The sequence below is a fragment of the Sander vitreus genome, chromosome 5 (genome assembly GCF_031162955.1).
Source record: "Sander vitreus isolate 19-12246 chromosome 5, sanVit1, whole genome shotgun sequence".
NCBI lineage: Eukaryota > Metazoa > Chordata > Actinopteri > Perciformes > Percidae > Sander > Sander vitreus.
Window position 1 is genome coordinate 12195452 of NC_135859.1, and position 16577 is coordinate 12212028.

Here is a 16577-nt window from a genome sequence, read left to right on the forward strand (position 1 = left end):
TAATTAAAGCTGCTTACTGTGTGCTTACTGTTTCTATCATGAACATTTTCAAGAGCTCTGGTGTTCAACATTACATTAGTAACATTATTCAAATTCTTAATTAGGCTATCCCCCTGAAAGGCTAGACATTTTCCTGCCAGAATAGAATACTCCATCCAGAATACACTCTGCGCGACAAGGGAAAACCCTGAAGGAGCCCAACACCCACTGAGAACATGTTTGACTTTGTTCCCCCCCTCCCCCAAACAAAGGTAAAGAGCTGGTCCATTGCCCCACAACCAGGATGGAATTCACATTGCTCCTCAGGTTCTACAGTCAGTCACAGCCTCCCTTCCAGCACCCTGAAATAAACTGTCCCAGGGAGGTTGAACAGTTTGATACTGATAATTGGATCCTCCAGCCCCCCTTATTAAAAATAAGTGTGATGTCCCCAACGTTGACCAACACAGCCCAACAATTAACAGTGAAAAAGTTCAAGTTTCTCTCGTACACTAAAGGGGGTTTGGTGGAGCATTAGATCGAGCGGCGGATTGGTGCGTCATCAGCAGTGACGTGGGTGCTGTACTGGACTGTTGTTGTTCAAAAGGGAGATGAGTCGGAAGGCAAAGCTTTTGATTTACCAGTCGATCTACGTTCAGACCCTCACCTAGGTTCACAAGATTTGGCAAGTGACTGAAAGAATAAGATCACTGACACAATCGGCCGAAATTAGTTTCCTCCGTAGGGTGGCTGGGCTCAGACTTAGAGATAGGGTGAGGAGCTCAGACATCCGGAGGGAGCTTGGAGTAGAGTCGCGGAGATAGGGCATGGGCTTGGCGGAGGTCTGAGCTCTCTGAGTGCCCTTACTTAGTATTATTATGAAACCAGAACAAAGCCACTACAGTCCAGTCGAACCTAGTTCAATCTTAAACAGTACAATAAGTAGAGCCCAATAGATTCCAGTCCAGTTCTGTCAAGTAGGTTACATTATACCAGAACGGAGCTTGTCTCTTCTTTCAACAACTCTGCTATCTCCAGAGGATGAAAGAGATATCCTTCACTACCGTTTATATACCTTTTACAACAATAAAGACAGCTGTGACATGAAGAAGTCAGTGGTCTTCATCACTGAGATCTAGACAGAATCAACAGACCTGAAGTTACTGAGATATTTATCATTAGATGAGTTCAAAGTGAACCTTCACACACTTTAAGGACTTTTAAGGTTCTAGCCAACTTCTTCCTACATTTCAATGACATATGCTGAATCAGACCTAAGGTTCAGTACAGTAGAATCTAGTAGAGTCCAGTAGAGTCTAGTACAGTAAAGTCTAGTATAGTCTAGTAGAGTCCAGTAGAGTCTAGTACAGTAAAGTCTAGTACAGTCCAGTAGAGTCTAGTACAGTAAAGTCTAGTATAGTCTAGTAGAGTCCAGTAGAGTCTAGTACAGTAATGTCTAGTAGAGTCCAGTAGAGTCTAGTACAGTAATGTCTAGTAGAGTCCAGTAGAGTCTAGTACAGTAACTGCATAATAAAAGAAAGTTCTGTGGCATTCATTGTTTGTGTTTGTTCATGTTTCACAAAGAGTTTAACCTGAGCCAGACCGACAACAAAGATAGAAATCATATCACATCCATACAGGGATAGTAGTATACAGTTGTTAAAACATAATAAAATATATGACACACTGGTATCGGATCGGGACTCGGTATCGGCCGATATGCAAGTTCAGGTATCGGAATTGGTATTGGGAAGCAAAAAATGGTATCGGACCATCTCTAGTAGAGTACAGTAAAGTCTAGTAGAGTCTAGTAGAGTCCAGTAGAGTCTAGTACGGTAAAGTTCTGGGGACTCTAATAGAGTTCAGTCCAGTGCAGGAATGTCTATTACAGTTTAGTACATTAAAGTACAGTAGAGCCGTGTACAGTAAAGTCTAGTATAATACAGTCCAGTATAATTTATAATTTATACTTTTTATTGATCCCCAGTGGGGAAATTACAATTTACACTGTGTTTGTTAGAAATCACTACACACAGGCCTGAAATACACACACACATGCTCAGGACCTATTCATGCACAAATGGAGAAATGTCAGAGTGAGTGGGTTGCCAGTGCTGTATCAGTGCCCTGAGCGGTTGGGGGGGGGGGTACGGTGCCTTGCTCAAAATCACCTTGGCAGTGCCCAGGAGGTGAACTAGTACGTACTTTGGTCCGTACTGGGACTTGAACAGCGACCCTCCGGTTCCCAACGCCCTACGGACTGAGCTACTGCCACCCCAAAGTACAGTGGAGTCTAGTAGAATCCAGTAGGCCTACAGTAAAGTCTATTACAGTTTAGTAGAGACCAGTACATTAGAGTAGCTACAGTTGAGTCAAGTAGAATCAGGGTACAGTAAACCATATTACAGTACAGCATAGTCTAGCACAGTACAGTCTAGTAGAGTCCAGTAGACCTATAGTAAAGTAAAGTCCACTACAGTCCAGTACAGTAGAGTCCAGTAGAACAGGTGAGTTCAGTCTGTTTCAGAGTTCAGTCCAGTTCAGCATTGTTATTGCTGTTTACAGTACAGCTGCAGCAGAGAGACAGACAGAAAGACAGACAGTCTGAGCAGGCAGACAGGCAGCAGGAAGACAACAGTGCAAACAGACAGACAGAAAGCAGAGAGAGACAGGTAGATAAAGAGATAGACAGGTAACAGGGGCGGACAGCCGATTTAAAAAGAAACAGACAGAAACAGTTTCAGAGTGCAGACACAACCAGACAGACAGACAGACAGTACAGATACAGTTAGAGGAGGATGGATGTAAGACAGGTAGATAGGAGACAGACAGCTCTTCACCTCCTCTCTGCTCCTCTTCCTCCTCAGCTTCTCTTCCATGCAGCAGGCAGGACGGCTGGCTGGCTGGGAGAGGCTTTCTTCTTCTCCTCCGCTCAGTCAACGCATCGTCTGGTGTGACACAGGAGGGGGGAGGACGGGGGGTGGGGGACGGCGTGGTGGTGGAGGTAGAGACACAGACAGCCGAGGAGGAGGAGGAGGAGGAGGAAGAGGAGGAGTCATCTGAGGACAGCAAGGGAGCTAATGCGGCTAACTGCCCTGCAGAGGACGAGAGAGGGAGAGAGGAAGGGCGAGAGACGTAGAGGGAGAGTGCGGAGAGAGGAGTGAGCGAGTATGCATCATCTGCTGCTATAGACACACTGCAAGGTATAACATAAATACACATTAAATGCACGTGTACACTGTAAGACACACACTTAAACATCTGTGTGTGTGTGTGTGTGTGTGTGTGTGTGTGTGTGTGTTGCGTGCGTGCAAGTGTGTGGCATGACTTGGCCAAATGCACAGCGCTGCATTGCAGTGCCGAGGCTGAGTTGGCATGCCGAGTACATAGTGTGCATACTGCGACTGTGTGCCAGGCTGACACACACACACACACACACACACACACACACACACACACACACACACACACACACACACACACACACACACACACACACACACAGCAGCAGCAGCATTTTGCAGCCTCAGCTTTCATCATCACATATAGTTCAGAATAGTTTCTAACACGAGACACAGACAGAAAGAGGGTGAGACAGACAGACTGCCTGTCTCTCTGCAGTACTTGTCTGTCTCTAAACGAGCAGAGAGACAGGTAGGTTTGGTCTGTTTTTTTAAAGTTCTCCATTCAATATTAAAGAGAGAGAGACTGGTGGGTGGATGTTGAATGGGTGGGGGAGGAGGGAGAAGGGTGTTGAGGCTAAATAAGGACCAGTACAGTAGCTGAGCAGCCAGCTGTGTGTGTGTGTGTGTGTGTGTGTGTGTGTGTGTGTGTGTGTGTGTGTGTGTGTGTGTGTGTGTGTGTGTGTGTGTGTGTGTGTGCAGACCTCTGTCTCTCCACCTGGTCTCAACAATTTCACCTGGTCACAGGTAAATGTTCTGCTGCTCTGAGATCAGACCTCATCATGCAAATAAGTAGGGTGGGGGCGGGACCGAAGAAAACATTACTGCAGCTGTTAACATCTTAACAACTATTGGATGGATTGTGAATGATGAAATGTGGTTCATTATTCATGTTCCCCTCAGGATGAATTATAATAACTTTGGTGATCCTCTGACTTTTCATCTAGCGCCATTATCAGGTTAACATAACGCTTTTACACATGGTAGATCAGATCCATTTTCAAATAATTTCCTGGAAAGAAACATGTAACTTGGTTGTAATTATTATAACAGGTAAAATAGAGAGTGATTAGTTTACTTCCAATAAACCCTAAATACTAAGAGAGCATCTTTAGACTTTTAGTCAGAGGTGAGCTGACCGTGCAAAATACAAACACACAATTTAGCATATTTACAGGATCAAGTTTCCAATAATAAATGAATAATGAATCAATATTTACGGGAGTTTAATTCATCTGGAAGTCAATAATAACTCAACTGACTGAACTCTGTCTCCGTTTGTCCTGTATTTAATGTTATTAATGTAATTAGTACGAAACTAAATGATTCTTTGCAACTTTCAAGAAATTATTTAGAAGAAATAACATTACATTTTAATGTGTCCATGTTTATGACCAAATACCTGCAGAACTAATGACATATTCTGTGTTTACTGATAAGTTAATGTTAGCATGCTAAAACGCTAAACTAAGTTGGTAAACAAACATTATACCTGCTAAAAATCAACATGTTAGCATTGTCTTTGAGACTGACTGACATCCAGAGGTAATCTGCTAAAATGCGAGATGTCAGTCCCCAGTATGAGGGGCCATCTGGAACATTATTCACAATTACCTCACACATAAAAGTGAAATGCTCTCACACACTACTGAAATGCTTTCATACACACTACTGAAAAATGATACTCTCACGTACTATACAGAAACCTTACACATAGTAGTGTTTATGAGAGCATTTCAGTATTGCGTGTGAGAGAGTGTGAGAGTGTTGTAGTGTTTATGAGAGTGTTTCAGTTGTGTGTGTGAGGTTTCAGTATAGTTTGTGAGAGTAGTGAGTGAAAGCATTTCGGTAGATTGTGTGAGAGCATTTCACTTGTATGTGTGTGAGGTAATTGTGAATAATGTCCCAGATGACCCCTCATACTCCAGGACTTACTTCAACTTGAACTTGTCTTCTTCCTTTTCTAATTATACCTTACAGCAGTGGTTCCCAACCTGGGGTCCGGGGACCCCTCAGGGGGGCGGCAAAGATCACAGGGGGTGCGCAAGTCTTTATCTGGTTTGATGTTGAGGTAAAAAAAAAATATTTGCACGTTAAACAAATTATGATACACTAAAATATATAAGGAATACAAAAGTCTGTATAAAAACTATATATTTTTGTTCTCGCTTAAAATTGTAGGCAGGCTACTTAGTAGGCCAAACCTCTGGGACCTCTTAACCTGTGACCCTTGCTGTCATCAGGTCAGCTGCTATCATCCTCGTTTTTCCTGACGCCACGGCATCACTATTTTATGAATGAAACATAGCAGAGCAACGTAAAAGTGCTGATAACTCCTCTGTATCAAAAAAGAAAGTAAGGCTCTATCTCGAGAGTTACCTCAACTTTGGTTTCGGAGGGGGGGCTCAGCTTTTCTTAGACATAAGTAGGGGGGCGCCAAGGAAAAAAGGTTGGGAACCACTGCCTTACAGAACACGGGAGTTCCTGGTCTACCGCTGCCTCGATCGCTTAGTTTGTTTGTGTTATTGTGTGACTAACCCTTTAAAACACCAAAGTCCCACAGTAACACAAACTGACCGATCGACTGTAGGTAATACACTGACTGGATAAGTACCTCATACAATCCCACTTCGAGAAATCTAAACTATCCCTTTAAATATGAACCAACTTGACGAGGTCAGACGGTCACCTTCTTCAGCCCAGTTTAAAGTTTTAGACCCGAAGCTTCAGTGTGACACTGAGCTGCTGCCTTGCTCAGTGGCTCATGGGGCTTAAACCAGCAACCTGCTGTAAACATGAGTCAGTGAGCTGCAACATGATTTATTCAGACGGATTATTTACATCTCATTGAAACAATAAATTAGAACAGAAAGCAAAAGAAGCAGAGAACAGAAGCTGTGAGGCGGTTGGACGGTGCGTTCAGGCGTCAGCAGATAAATACATCAATAAGGTTTCAGGAGGTTTTCATCCTGAACAGTTTTTAGCAGGGGGATCGTCGAAGGAATCTACTGCAGCAGCTCCTGACTCATCGCTCCGTCACGAATATCTCCAGCAGAAAATAAAAACAGCTAATAAATAAATAAAACACTGAGAATCACAAACTGTTCACACAAGGTATGAAGGATCATTCCAGCCAGAAAATACATCTTTTAAAATTAAAACATGAAAAACATTAGAATAAGTAATATTGAGAGTTAATATATAAGACGAAATTAATAAAATCAAACCGAAATTGTGAATTTTAAACAGAAAATGGCAGGAAATCTTTGATTTTACTGCACGTCTCAATACTAATTTGAACATAATTAAATGTTTCCATTTTTCTTATGAAAATGTCAATTTAAAAATGGAAAGTAAAAACTTAAAACCTGAAATCAAACTATTTAGAAACTGAAATAAAATCACTCAAACTGAAAACTTCAATAATTTCTTCATGTTTTTGTTTCAATTGAAATGTTTAAATTCCCTTAAACATTTGAGTAATTTACCAGATAAAATGCAAACTTGAAATTTATTTTGACACAAACAAATTATTCACAATTGAAATTGAACCATTTCTCATGTTGACCTTTAACCACAGTGTGATTCTTCTCAGCACTAACATTATCTTGTACTTGCCATTTTATCTTTCAATTTAAAATGTTATTTCTGGGTAAAAAATTGACCATTTTTAATGGATTCAAATGTTAAAATATATTCAACGTGGGACTTAATGGCCTTTTTGTAAAACCTGTTACGTGACCTTTATCACTGTAGTGACGTCACATCATCAGCTGGCTCATGACATGGCTGAGTGACATCACTGTCCATCGTGATGATTCATGGTTTAAAAACACACGTTTAATACTTTTCCACCCACACACACACACACACACACACACACACACACACACACACACACACACACACACACACACACACACACACAGTCTTCTTTACTTCATTTGTTGTATTTTTGTTTATAGTTGCTACTAAAACTAATTTAATGTTCAGTCAAGTTTAATGTTTGAACTTGTTGTTATATATTACAGAGTGGTACAATATTTGGTCAATAACCAGATTTAAGAGACTTTAATATGTTCAAGCATCAGCTGATGGGTTATCAGGTTTCAAGATTTATTTCATTATTTGACTCAAAATCCAGAATTGGATTTCACTTGTTAAAAACAAACAAAAAAAACAGCTAAAAAATAATTATATACAGTATATATACACACACATATATATATATATATATATATATATATATATATATATATATATATACATACACATATATATAATATATACATATGTATACATATGTATGTGTGTATATATATCTGTATGAACACACTTTCTATCCAGTGTTCTGCTCATTTAATTCACCAAATCATTTGTACACGATCGAACGTGACTGTTCAGCTAATTATTAGAATACTTCCAATCAATCAATTAGTTTGTGTGCAATGACAATAATTCATCAGGACGGGTCTATGTTTCACAGTTTAGAGAAACACACACACACGCACACACACACACACACACACGCGCACACACACAGCCCAGTGTTTGTGTAGATGGAGGCGTGGCCTTAGAGGAAAGGTTTGCCGTCTGTCAGCAGGTTAAAACATTTGGCACAAAGTGAACTCAGCAGAACCAGGCTGGTCCAGTTCAGTCCCAGTGTGCTGACTGGTCTCCCATCATGTCCCTCTTTGGGACCATCCAGGGCTGACACACAGGTGAACATATACCTGGCCCGTCAAGAGGTCTACCGGCTACAGGTACAACCAGGGGGCATTGTTCTGTGGTTTGGGTGGAGTGCCTCTTAAAACGCGGTGCGAGAGACCCACAGAGTCCAGAACAGGACTACAGATATACACTTTAACCTCCATAAACCAGTCTGATCCTGGTTAAATTGGTCTGGTCTGGTCCTTGTTAAAATAGTCTGGTCTGGGTTAAACCGGTCTGGTCCGGATTAAACTGGTCTGGTCAGACGTGGAGGCGGGAGTGTCGGAGTTTCCACCTCCTGGATCGGACTTTGAAGAAGAAGAAAAGGAGCATGAGGAAGAGGCAGGAGCAGACGTACAGCACCACACACAGACTCATGTCCACGCTGTTAAAACCCAGACCAAGAATCCAAACACCTCCTCCTCCTCCTCCTTCCAGAACCTCCTCTCTCAGAGCCTGGTGTCCGGGGCGAGGCTCCGGCTGCTCCTCAGATTTCTCCTCCGGCTCCTTCCTCTCCTCCTCCTCCTCCTCCTCCGTGGTGCTTTTCCTCAGGCCGGCTGGTCTGGACAGGATCAGTACCAGGAGGAGGTGCAGGGAGTCGTGGGGGAGTCAGTGAGTATTTGGGGGACATGTTGGCGGCTCCGTAGTGTTGTCTGAGGAAGAAGAGGACGTTGCCGTGGTTCCAGACGTGGACGCCATTTTTCTCCTCGTGGCAGGAGGAGCAGAGGGAGGGGCTCGGCCACGGAGCTTTAGGGAAGAGGGGGTCATCACTCAGCGAGCCTGAAGGAGGAGAGAAAGAGGAGAAGAAAAGATATTAATAGATTCTGTAGCCATTGTTGTTTTTTTTGTTGGGGGATAATCAGTCTCTACGTTGTGGAACTACAGTTCCCATGATGCTTTGTAAAAAGGAAGTATAATGTGAGCTACAACTTGAGATGTGTGTTATTAGTCTATATAAGTTTCCATGTAGTCACAGTGTCTCCATTAAAGTGTGCTGAATGATCTGTTAGCAGCTCCTGGTTGCAGTGCACCCATGGATTTACACAATACTATCACTGGATTACTTTGATACTGAAGAAAACTCAAAAACATGACACTGAATGGTAACAATATGTTTCATGTCTGTCTGTTCACATTTCACTCAGTTATGAGGAAGAGAAGGAGTGCGTGTACCAGCCAGTCTGTAGTTGACCATGTTGTGTTGATTCCACAGCCAGAGGATCTGGTCCTCTCTGTCCTGGACTTTCTCCATACTGACAGCCGCTGCCTGTTCAAAGTGTCGACCGCACTCCTCGCAGCCGAAGAACGTCCGGATGTACCGGCGCATCACCTGCAGCACCGGAGCCGCCTCGCCCTCCAGACCTGCGTCAGACAGACAGAGTCAGGACAAGAGGTATATCAGGAGAATAAGAAATCACAGGCGGGTGTGCATTTGTGCTCGCCTACTTCCATCTTTGTCCATCCTTGAAAGCAAACCCATTTGCGTTTTCTTGCCGGACTACTCTAGCATTTGCTATTCAAATTTCAACTGGAGGGGCCAAAATATCAGACTGAGGGTGCAGTGCATGCTTTTGCCACCCCCGTAGAACCGGGCCTGAACAGGGCCTCACACGTCAAGTTCACACAGGGACTCGCACCCCCGCCCTGCGACAGCTCTGTGTGTGTGCGTGTGTGTGTGTGTGTACCTGTGTTCTCCAGTGCAGTGGGCGTGGCATCATGCTGGACGGTCAGGACGTGAAACAGAGTCCAGAGGGAACATGGGTAACCTCGAAGCCCCGCCCTGCTGCCCTGGCAACCAACCCAGCGAAGCTCCGCCCCCAGGAACACGCCTGAGATCTGGACAGGAAACTGGAAGTCAGCCGCTGTGTGTGTGTGTGTGTGTGTGTGTGTGTGTGTGTGTTTAGTATGTGTGATTTGAGTGTGTGTTCAGTGTGTGTGTCTCACCCTCATCTTGTTGTCCACAAGGTCCAGGACAGCCTGGTAGGGGATTCGCGGTAGCGGCAGACTGAGCAGCCAATCAGAGAGAGTCTCCATGAGCTTCACCACAGAACCCCCACCTGGATACAACTGAACAGGTAGAGAGAGAGACAGAAACTGGCTTCAGTGGGACTCTGCTGCTTTACTGGCAGCAGTGATACAGAACTCAGCTGGTGTTTTAGTTTGTAAAGTTTACAGCGACAGTTCAGCGCCAGCAGGGTGAGAAGTTTTTTCATCTCTCATTCCATCGAACTGATTTTCTGTTTAATACTGGTGGACGAACGTAATGTATGCTGTCACTGATGTACGTTGTTTTATGCAAGTTTGAGTTGTTGTTGTTTTTGAGCAATTGTGTTTACAGATTCTGTATTGTGTTTAAATCTGTATTCTGTGACAAGAAATGAAAGTGTGATCCTTTTAAAAAGGTCTGAAGCTCTGTTGTTACCTTTGCGACCAAAGTGACAAAGTCCTTAAAGATCTTCAGCTCCTCCCCCTCCAGGGTATTGTGGGTAGCCAGCTCGACTCTCAGCAGGTAGTGGAGGGCTGACTCCAGATCAGCTGCGTACACCTTTGACCTGCAGACAGACGCAAACCGATTTACTGAAGATCCAGACTCTGCAGGCCAAGCTGAGGCGTGCCGGTCTCACTGAGTCTCTGACCTGTCGAAGTCTCTCCAGGGCTCGGTGCTCTGTTTGTCTGACAGCGCCCCCATCTGGCCTTCGCTGGTACTGCTGCTGCCCAACTTCAACCTGCGCTGAACTCCAGGTAACGTCCTCAACAAGGAAGAGAAGAAGAAACGCAACCGCTTCTGACTGAAGAAGAAAAAAAACAAAGAGCAGGTTGGTGTGTATATATTTACACAATTAAAATATTTGATGAGACTCAACTCAACCCGTCATTGGGGTCAAATATTTCTTGTGAAACAGAAACTGAATCTGAAGAGACTTCCTGGTCATATCCAAATAAATACAAATAAAAACTGAATGAGGAATGAACTGTGTGTGTGATGTTGCGTGTCTATCTTTGTGAGGACCAACAGTTTTAGACCAGGGATGTGAGACCATTTTGTCCATTATTCACAAAACTAAGACAGTTTGATGTGGTTTAACGGTTGAAGTTAGATCGTATTTAAGACACCTGCCCATGTAATTGAAGATATAGTGTATCGACGATGTTGATCTAATTCAAAACCATATTTCTAGCAGATATATTGACTGTAAGCAAACATCTTATATTATTTAACTCACAACAAGTCAGTCCAAGTTAAAGTGTGTGTGTGTGTGTGTGTGTGTGTGTGTGTGTGTGTGTGTGTGTACTCACACATGCAGGTGTGTGTGTGTTGTGTTCGGGTGCAGCAGGTAAACAGAGGGGAAGGTTGTGATCTTCAGAGCATCCAGCAGGGGGAAATCAGAGCTCAGAGCTCTCTTCACCTCTACACCTGAGTACTGCAGCAGGTCCAAGATCACCTGACAGACAGACAGACAGTTAGAGCCTCTGATCTCCAGTTAAAGTTGAACTGTATCCTTCTTTATTAGTACTGCGGTTACCTCTCGTCCTACGTAGGAGTGTGGTTCCTCTATGATGATAGCGGTGTAGTGATCTGACCTTTGACCCAACAGAGGGAGCAGCTCCACAGAACTACAGACAAACAGACAGACAGACAGACAGGTTTACACAGAGCCAATGATTCTGTCAGTACATCTGGACACTGTAAAATGTCAGAGTCACAGTTTCCTGCAGCCAACAGGTAATATGACATCAATTACTTAGTTACGTCATTTTTGCTTGAAAATTGATTATTAGAGTAGTTGCTGTTAATTTTTTTTGCCGATTGTTTCGGCTACAGTATATCAAACATCATCACACTGCAGAAGATGGAACCAGAGAATCATCGGAGTTTTGGCTCATTGATTTATCATTTTTTAATAATTAAAAAATAAATAAAAATCTTTCACAAACTTTTTTTATAGAGCCAGGTTCTGATTTGTTCTGTGAGGTTCAGTCAGGTTTAATCTGGTTCAGTCAGGCTCTGTCTGGTTTAGTCTGGTTCTGGCTGGTTCACTCGTGTTCAGTTGGGTTCAGTCCAGTTTGGTCTGGTTCAGTTTGGTTCAGTTTGGTTCAGCCGGGTTCAGGTACCTGTATGGTTCCAGTGGAGGACAGTGATCAGGCCGGTCCAGCTTGGTGTGGTTCTGCAGGATGTTCACCATCAACTGTCTTACTGACTGGATCTCTCTGTCTGCACCTGGAGACAGACAGAGAGACAGGTACAGAGTAGCCATTTAGGAAAAGTGTATTTGGACAAACTGCTTTGTCTGTTCGAGCAGCTACTGAGTGGAACCTCACCCCTATAACCATCAGCAATCTAAACACATACAGTACATTCAAGATCCAGTTAAAGAAATGGCTCATTGATAATCAGAACTGTCTACATTATCATTAACTTCATGACCTGCTCTTGCTGCCCCCTGCTGGCTTCTTGCCTTGAGTGTGTGCATGTGTTCATGTCTTTGTCTGATGTTTGTCTGATTGTTGGTCTGCAATGTTTCTATTGTACATTTTAGCTTAATAGTACTTTTTACTAAATGCATTGTTATTGTTATATTGTTATGTAAATATGTAATTTTACTTTCTTTTAGGGTGACTTTTATCATCTGTCTAGGGAAAATAGCCTTAATGTTTATTAATATGCACTGTCCCTGTAATAAATAAATAAAAAATAAAAAATGAGACAGGTAGTGTAAGACAGGAGGTCAGAGACAGGTAGTGTGAGAGTGTGTCTCACCTCTGTATGGCGTCCCTCGGTCTGTCTCTGGACTGTGAGCCCGAAAATACTGAAGACAACAAACAGTAAGGTTATTACACACTAGTACACACTGTTAGGATATTATATAGTACTAGTACACAGTAAACCCAGTCAGACTCAGTACACTGTACAGTACTAGTACCCAGTAGTAGTACTCAGTGTTGTGACATACTCTGAATGTCGGGTAGAACTTGATGCTGAACTCTTTGCAGATGTCAAAGTTTTCCTCCTGAGCGCAGTCCAACACTGCCACACTGACCGCCTGCTGCCAGTCTGCGAGACAGACAGGCAGAGAGACAGGGAGAGACATGAAGGGGGGGTTATTTATATATATATATTTTTTTTTTACTTCATTCCCTCACATACACACTTCTGAAACCAAACCTACACTCTGTGTGTGTGTGTGTGTGTGTGTGTGTGTGTGTGTGTGTGTGTGTGTGTGTGTGTGTGTGTGTGTGTGTGTTGTCTCCCAGCTGCCAGTCTCCCAGGGTTCGTGGGGAGGAGGTCTTTGTCTCTCAGATGTCCTTTGACTCCGACAGAAGGTCCACACATAAAGAGAGAGAGAGAGAGAGAGTGTGTGTGTGTGTGTGTGTGTGTGTGTGTGTGTGTCAGAAGGGCAGCTGGTCTCCACTTGAATTATTCCCCAGAGAGATAGAGGCAGATGGAGTCTAAAGACAGCAGACTGATTCCCACAGGTTCCCCTGTGTCTGCTGCACACTGCTCAGTGTGTCTGACGCTGGTTTATTGAAATAAGATTTTTCCCAGAGAGAGAGGCATCCTGGGACTTCTGTGTGTGTGTGTGTGTGTGTGTGTGTGTGTGTGTGTGTGTGTGTGTGTGTGTGTGTGTGACACCGATTGTGTTTCTACATTAAAGATTAATGTTGTAGTTGTTTCACTTCAGATTAATAATTAAATTTATGAACAAACATACTCAGTTTACTTTGATATAAAACAGAGAAAAACTGCAAACCTAAAAATCAAATGTTTGACATCATCACCACTCAAAGTGACCTTAACTTTAGATTATTTCTTCACTGATTATGTCTGATGGACATTTTCACTGTTTCTCACATTTAATGGATCAACAGAGAAATCAAGAAGATATTTATCAGAGCCATGTTTTTATTTCTGGCTGTGTATATTATTATAGAATTGTTTTCTTAAGATCTCACTAAAGGTTGTCAAAAACCACATGTGCAAAAGGATATGATCTTTGTTGATTCTACATGTGATAGTATAGAAAGCACATAAAAACAAGTGTGTTGGTATGTGTTCAGTGACTTTTTCTGTACCAGCAGCACTGTGTGCAGGTTGTTAATTAAAAAAATAAATAAATAAAAGAATGATTCTGTTTTGTGTGCCCAGGACTTTTCTTTCTTTTTGCCATAAGTATTGAGTATCTTGTTTTTGTATCGTATCAAAGTTGAGAAATTCTATCGTGACAATCTTTGATCCGGCAACATGTTCCACAAAGCCTGTTTGACTTTTTATTACATTTTATTACACTTTTATTACTTTTTAATTACATTTTTATTATTTGCATTTCAACTGCTTTTATCTCTTTAAACGCACAATATGTCATTTGCTGACAATTCAATTTATAGTGTCAAATCAAAACATATGTTACCTCAGTGTACTTTACAGAGGTAGTAGAGTAGAGTCATAGACTGTAAAAACGTCATTGAGTACAGGTAGAGTCAGGGTAGAGTAGGTAGACCACATTCTATAATTTATAGAGACCCAACAATTCCCCCAAGAGCAATTCCACAAAATATAACATAGGTCTCATCGTTTTTAGACATTTCAATGTGGAAATGTTACATATTATACCTTTAACACAGTCCATACAAACTGCTTTAAATGCTTAAAGCTGACAAATAAAACCAAGCAACCCTTTAGTTCCATACTGTTTCTCAGATGGTGAGTATTATAGCCTATAACCTATATACTATAATGTAAATTATAATGTTGTGTGTAACGTTAATTATATTAACACAAACTGATAAATGAGTATTTCAGTGAAGGAGTTCTGGTTTACAATGTGTTGAAATCAATACACGCATGTGGAAAAATCTATATTAATTAAAAGTCTTCAGAGCCCTGACTCTGTTAGCTAACTGAGCTAACTGCTGATTAAAAACCCTTTTATTCACTGATAAACTATTTAAGTCTCCTGTGATTCAGGTTTGACTTCATGGAACAGTCCTCTGTTGCTGGGATACCTAAAGTGTCACTTGTCTGTTGCCTGGAAACATGAGCTCATCTCTCCGTTAGCACAACCACCTGTTAGCTTAATCAAGCTAAAGTAATTTACTGCTGGTTTATAGGAATCTCTTAGACTATGTTAGCTAGCGTCAGTGGTGTCAGTAAAGATAAATCCAATAATGTGTATTAATAACATTGAGATTAAGTGACAAAAAGGCAGCTAATAAATAATCAATAATGTGGTAATACGTGTTTATTGAGATAAATATTAGGTGAGTCTTCTCTAAACCATTCTTGTATGCAATCACACCAACACTCAGAACTTCATTCAAAAACCTGTTAGTTTCCAGCTGCTTCACACAAAGTAAAACACTTCAGTCACACGAGGAGGAGCTGTTTTTTTCTGTAATTAAGTGTTGATGTATTCATTGTATTAATGCCGAACTAAAGGTGGTATACGATTAAATCAGAAAACATACCGAATGATACTTTAACACGTATCGTCGTTTGACCGATCAACCAGGAATGAACTAGTAGTCCTATTTTGAATGGAGTCTGGTGTTGCTGTTTACAAAGGAGAATGGCACAATCCGGGCGGACGGGGAACCAAACCGAGTGTGTTTACTGCTGTACCTTTGACATCCTGGGCCAGAGCCTTCCATGTGCTGGAGTACTGGATGCAGTGTCCACACCAAGAGGAGAAAAACTGGACCAGCCAGGCCGAGGACGAGTTAATGACGCTGGGCTTCAGGCTGCTGCTACTCAGGATCACCAGCGGGTCCTCCTCCGTGTACAGCCGGGCTGCGGTTCCCAGAGACCCAGGGACGAGCCAGAGTACGACCGCCGCTTTGAACCAGAACCGGATCATCTCTTCCGACTGGGGTAAGACACACCGAAAGAGCAGGCTGTCAGAGAGCTGCAGAATTTACAAATTCTGAAGTTCTGCCGAAAATAAGCAAAGAGACCCGAGGAGACATGAGAGCAGCTGTCCGAGAGATACGTGTGTAACGAGCAAGAGGAAGGAGACAGACGTCTCACTCTGACGTGTTTCCGGGAAACGGAGAAAACGGCTCGAACGCAAGTACAGTCTATGAACACAACACAGTGAAAACAGAATAAATATATTTAAGAAATAAAAACTATATCGATGACAAAAACAGAAAAAAAACTGTTGTTGAACAGGATAATCACTTCACCCCTCTTAATACATCCATGCTTTACCCTCGTAGATAGGCTATATATCTATTATTTACTCCATAACAGTCTGTGCCTTATCCTTATTCCTTACCTGATTGGTTTGGGTTGCTAAGGTAACGACTCTACTCGTGTCCCTGTTTTTACTGAGGAGTGAATCACGTTTACCATAAAAATTTCACTGTTTTTTGACTCTCAAACCTATAATATATACACTATCAAACAGTACGGAGAACTCTTAGAAGAATAATGTATTTTGTTTTGTCTCTTATTATAACTTTGCATTACTGACATGTATTTACCCCCATTCAAATGCATTTAATATATAGCCTATGCTGCCCCCTGCTTATCTGATCCACTTTATAATATTAAGAGACTCCAGGTGTACCCTCAGTTCTCAAGTGAAGTCTCCATACATCCATGGCGTCGATGTATCTCACTCATGGATGTTTTAAGAGAGCACCATAGACAGTTAAAGAAAGGTGAGCACTCTGTTAAACTTTAATCTGAAACTTCCTGTTTTGTTT

The 16577-nt window shown here is 42.2% G+C and overlaps 1 protein-coding gene across 1 annotated transcript; it reads right to left on the reverse strand.

The window, feature by feature from the left end:
• Window positions 1-5961: 5961 nt before the first annotated feature.
• qsox2 (quiescin Q6 sulfhydryl oxidase 2) lies at window positions 5962-15883 on the reverse strand. The gene is given in 13 exon segments (XM_078250406.1): window positions 5962-8385; window positions 8387-8651; window positions 9045-9233; window positions 9557-9707; window positions 9816-9938; window positions 10294-10423; window positions 10508-10660; window positions 11169-11314; window positions 11396-11486; window positions 11985-12090; window positions 12631-12679; window positions 12824-12924; window positions 15490-15883. Coding segments are annotated over 13 exon segments (1992 nt in total). The 5' UTR covers window positions 15725-15883; the 3' UTR covers window positions 5962-8132.
• Window positions 15884-16577: the final 694 nt, after the last annotated feature.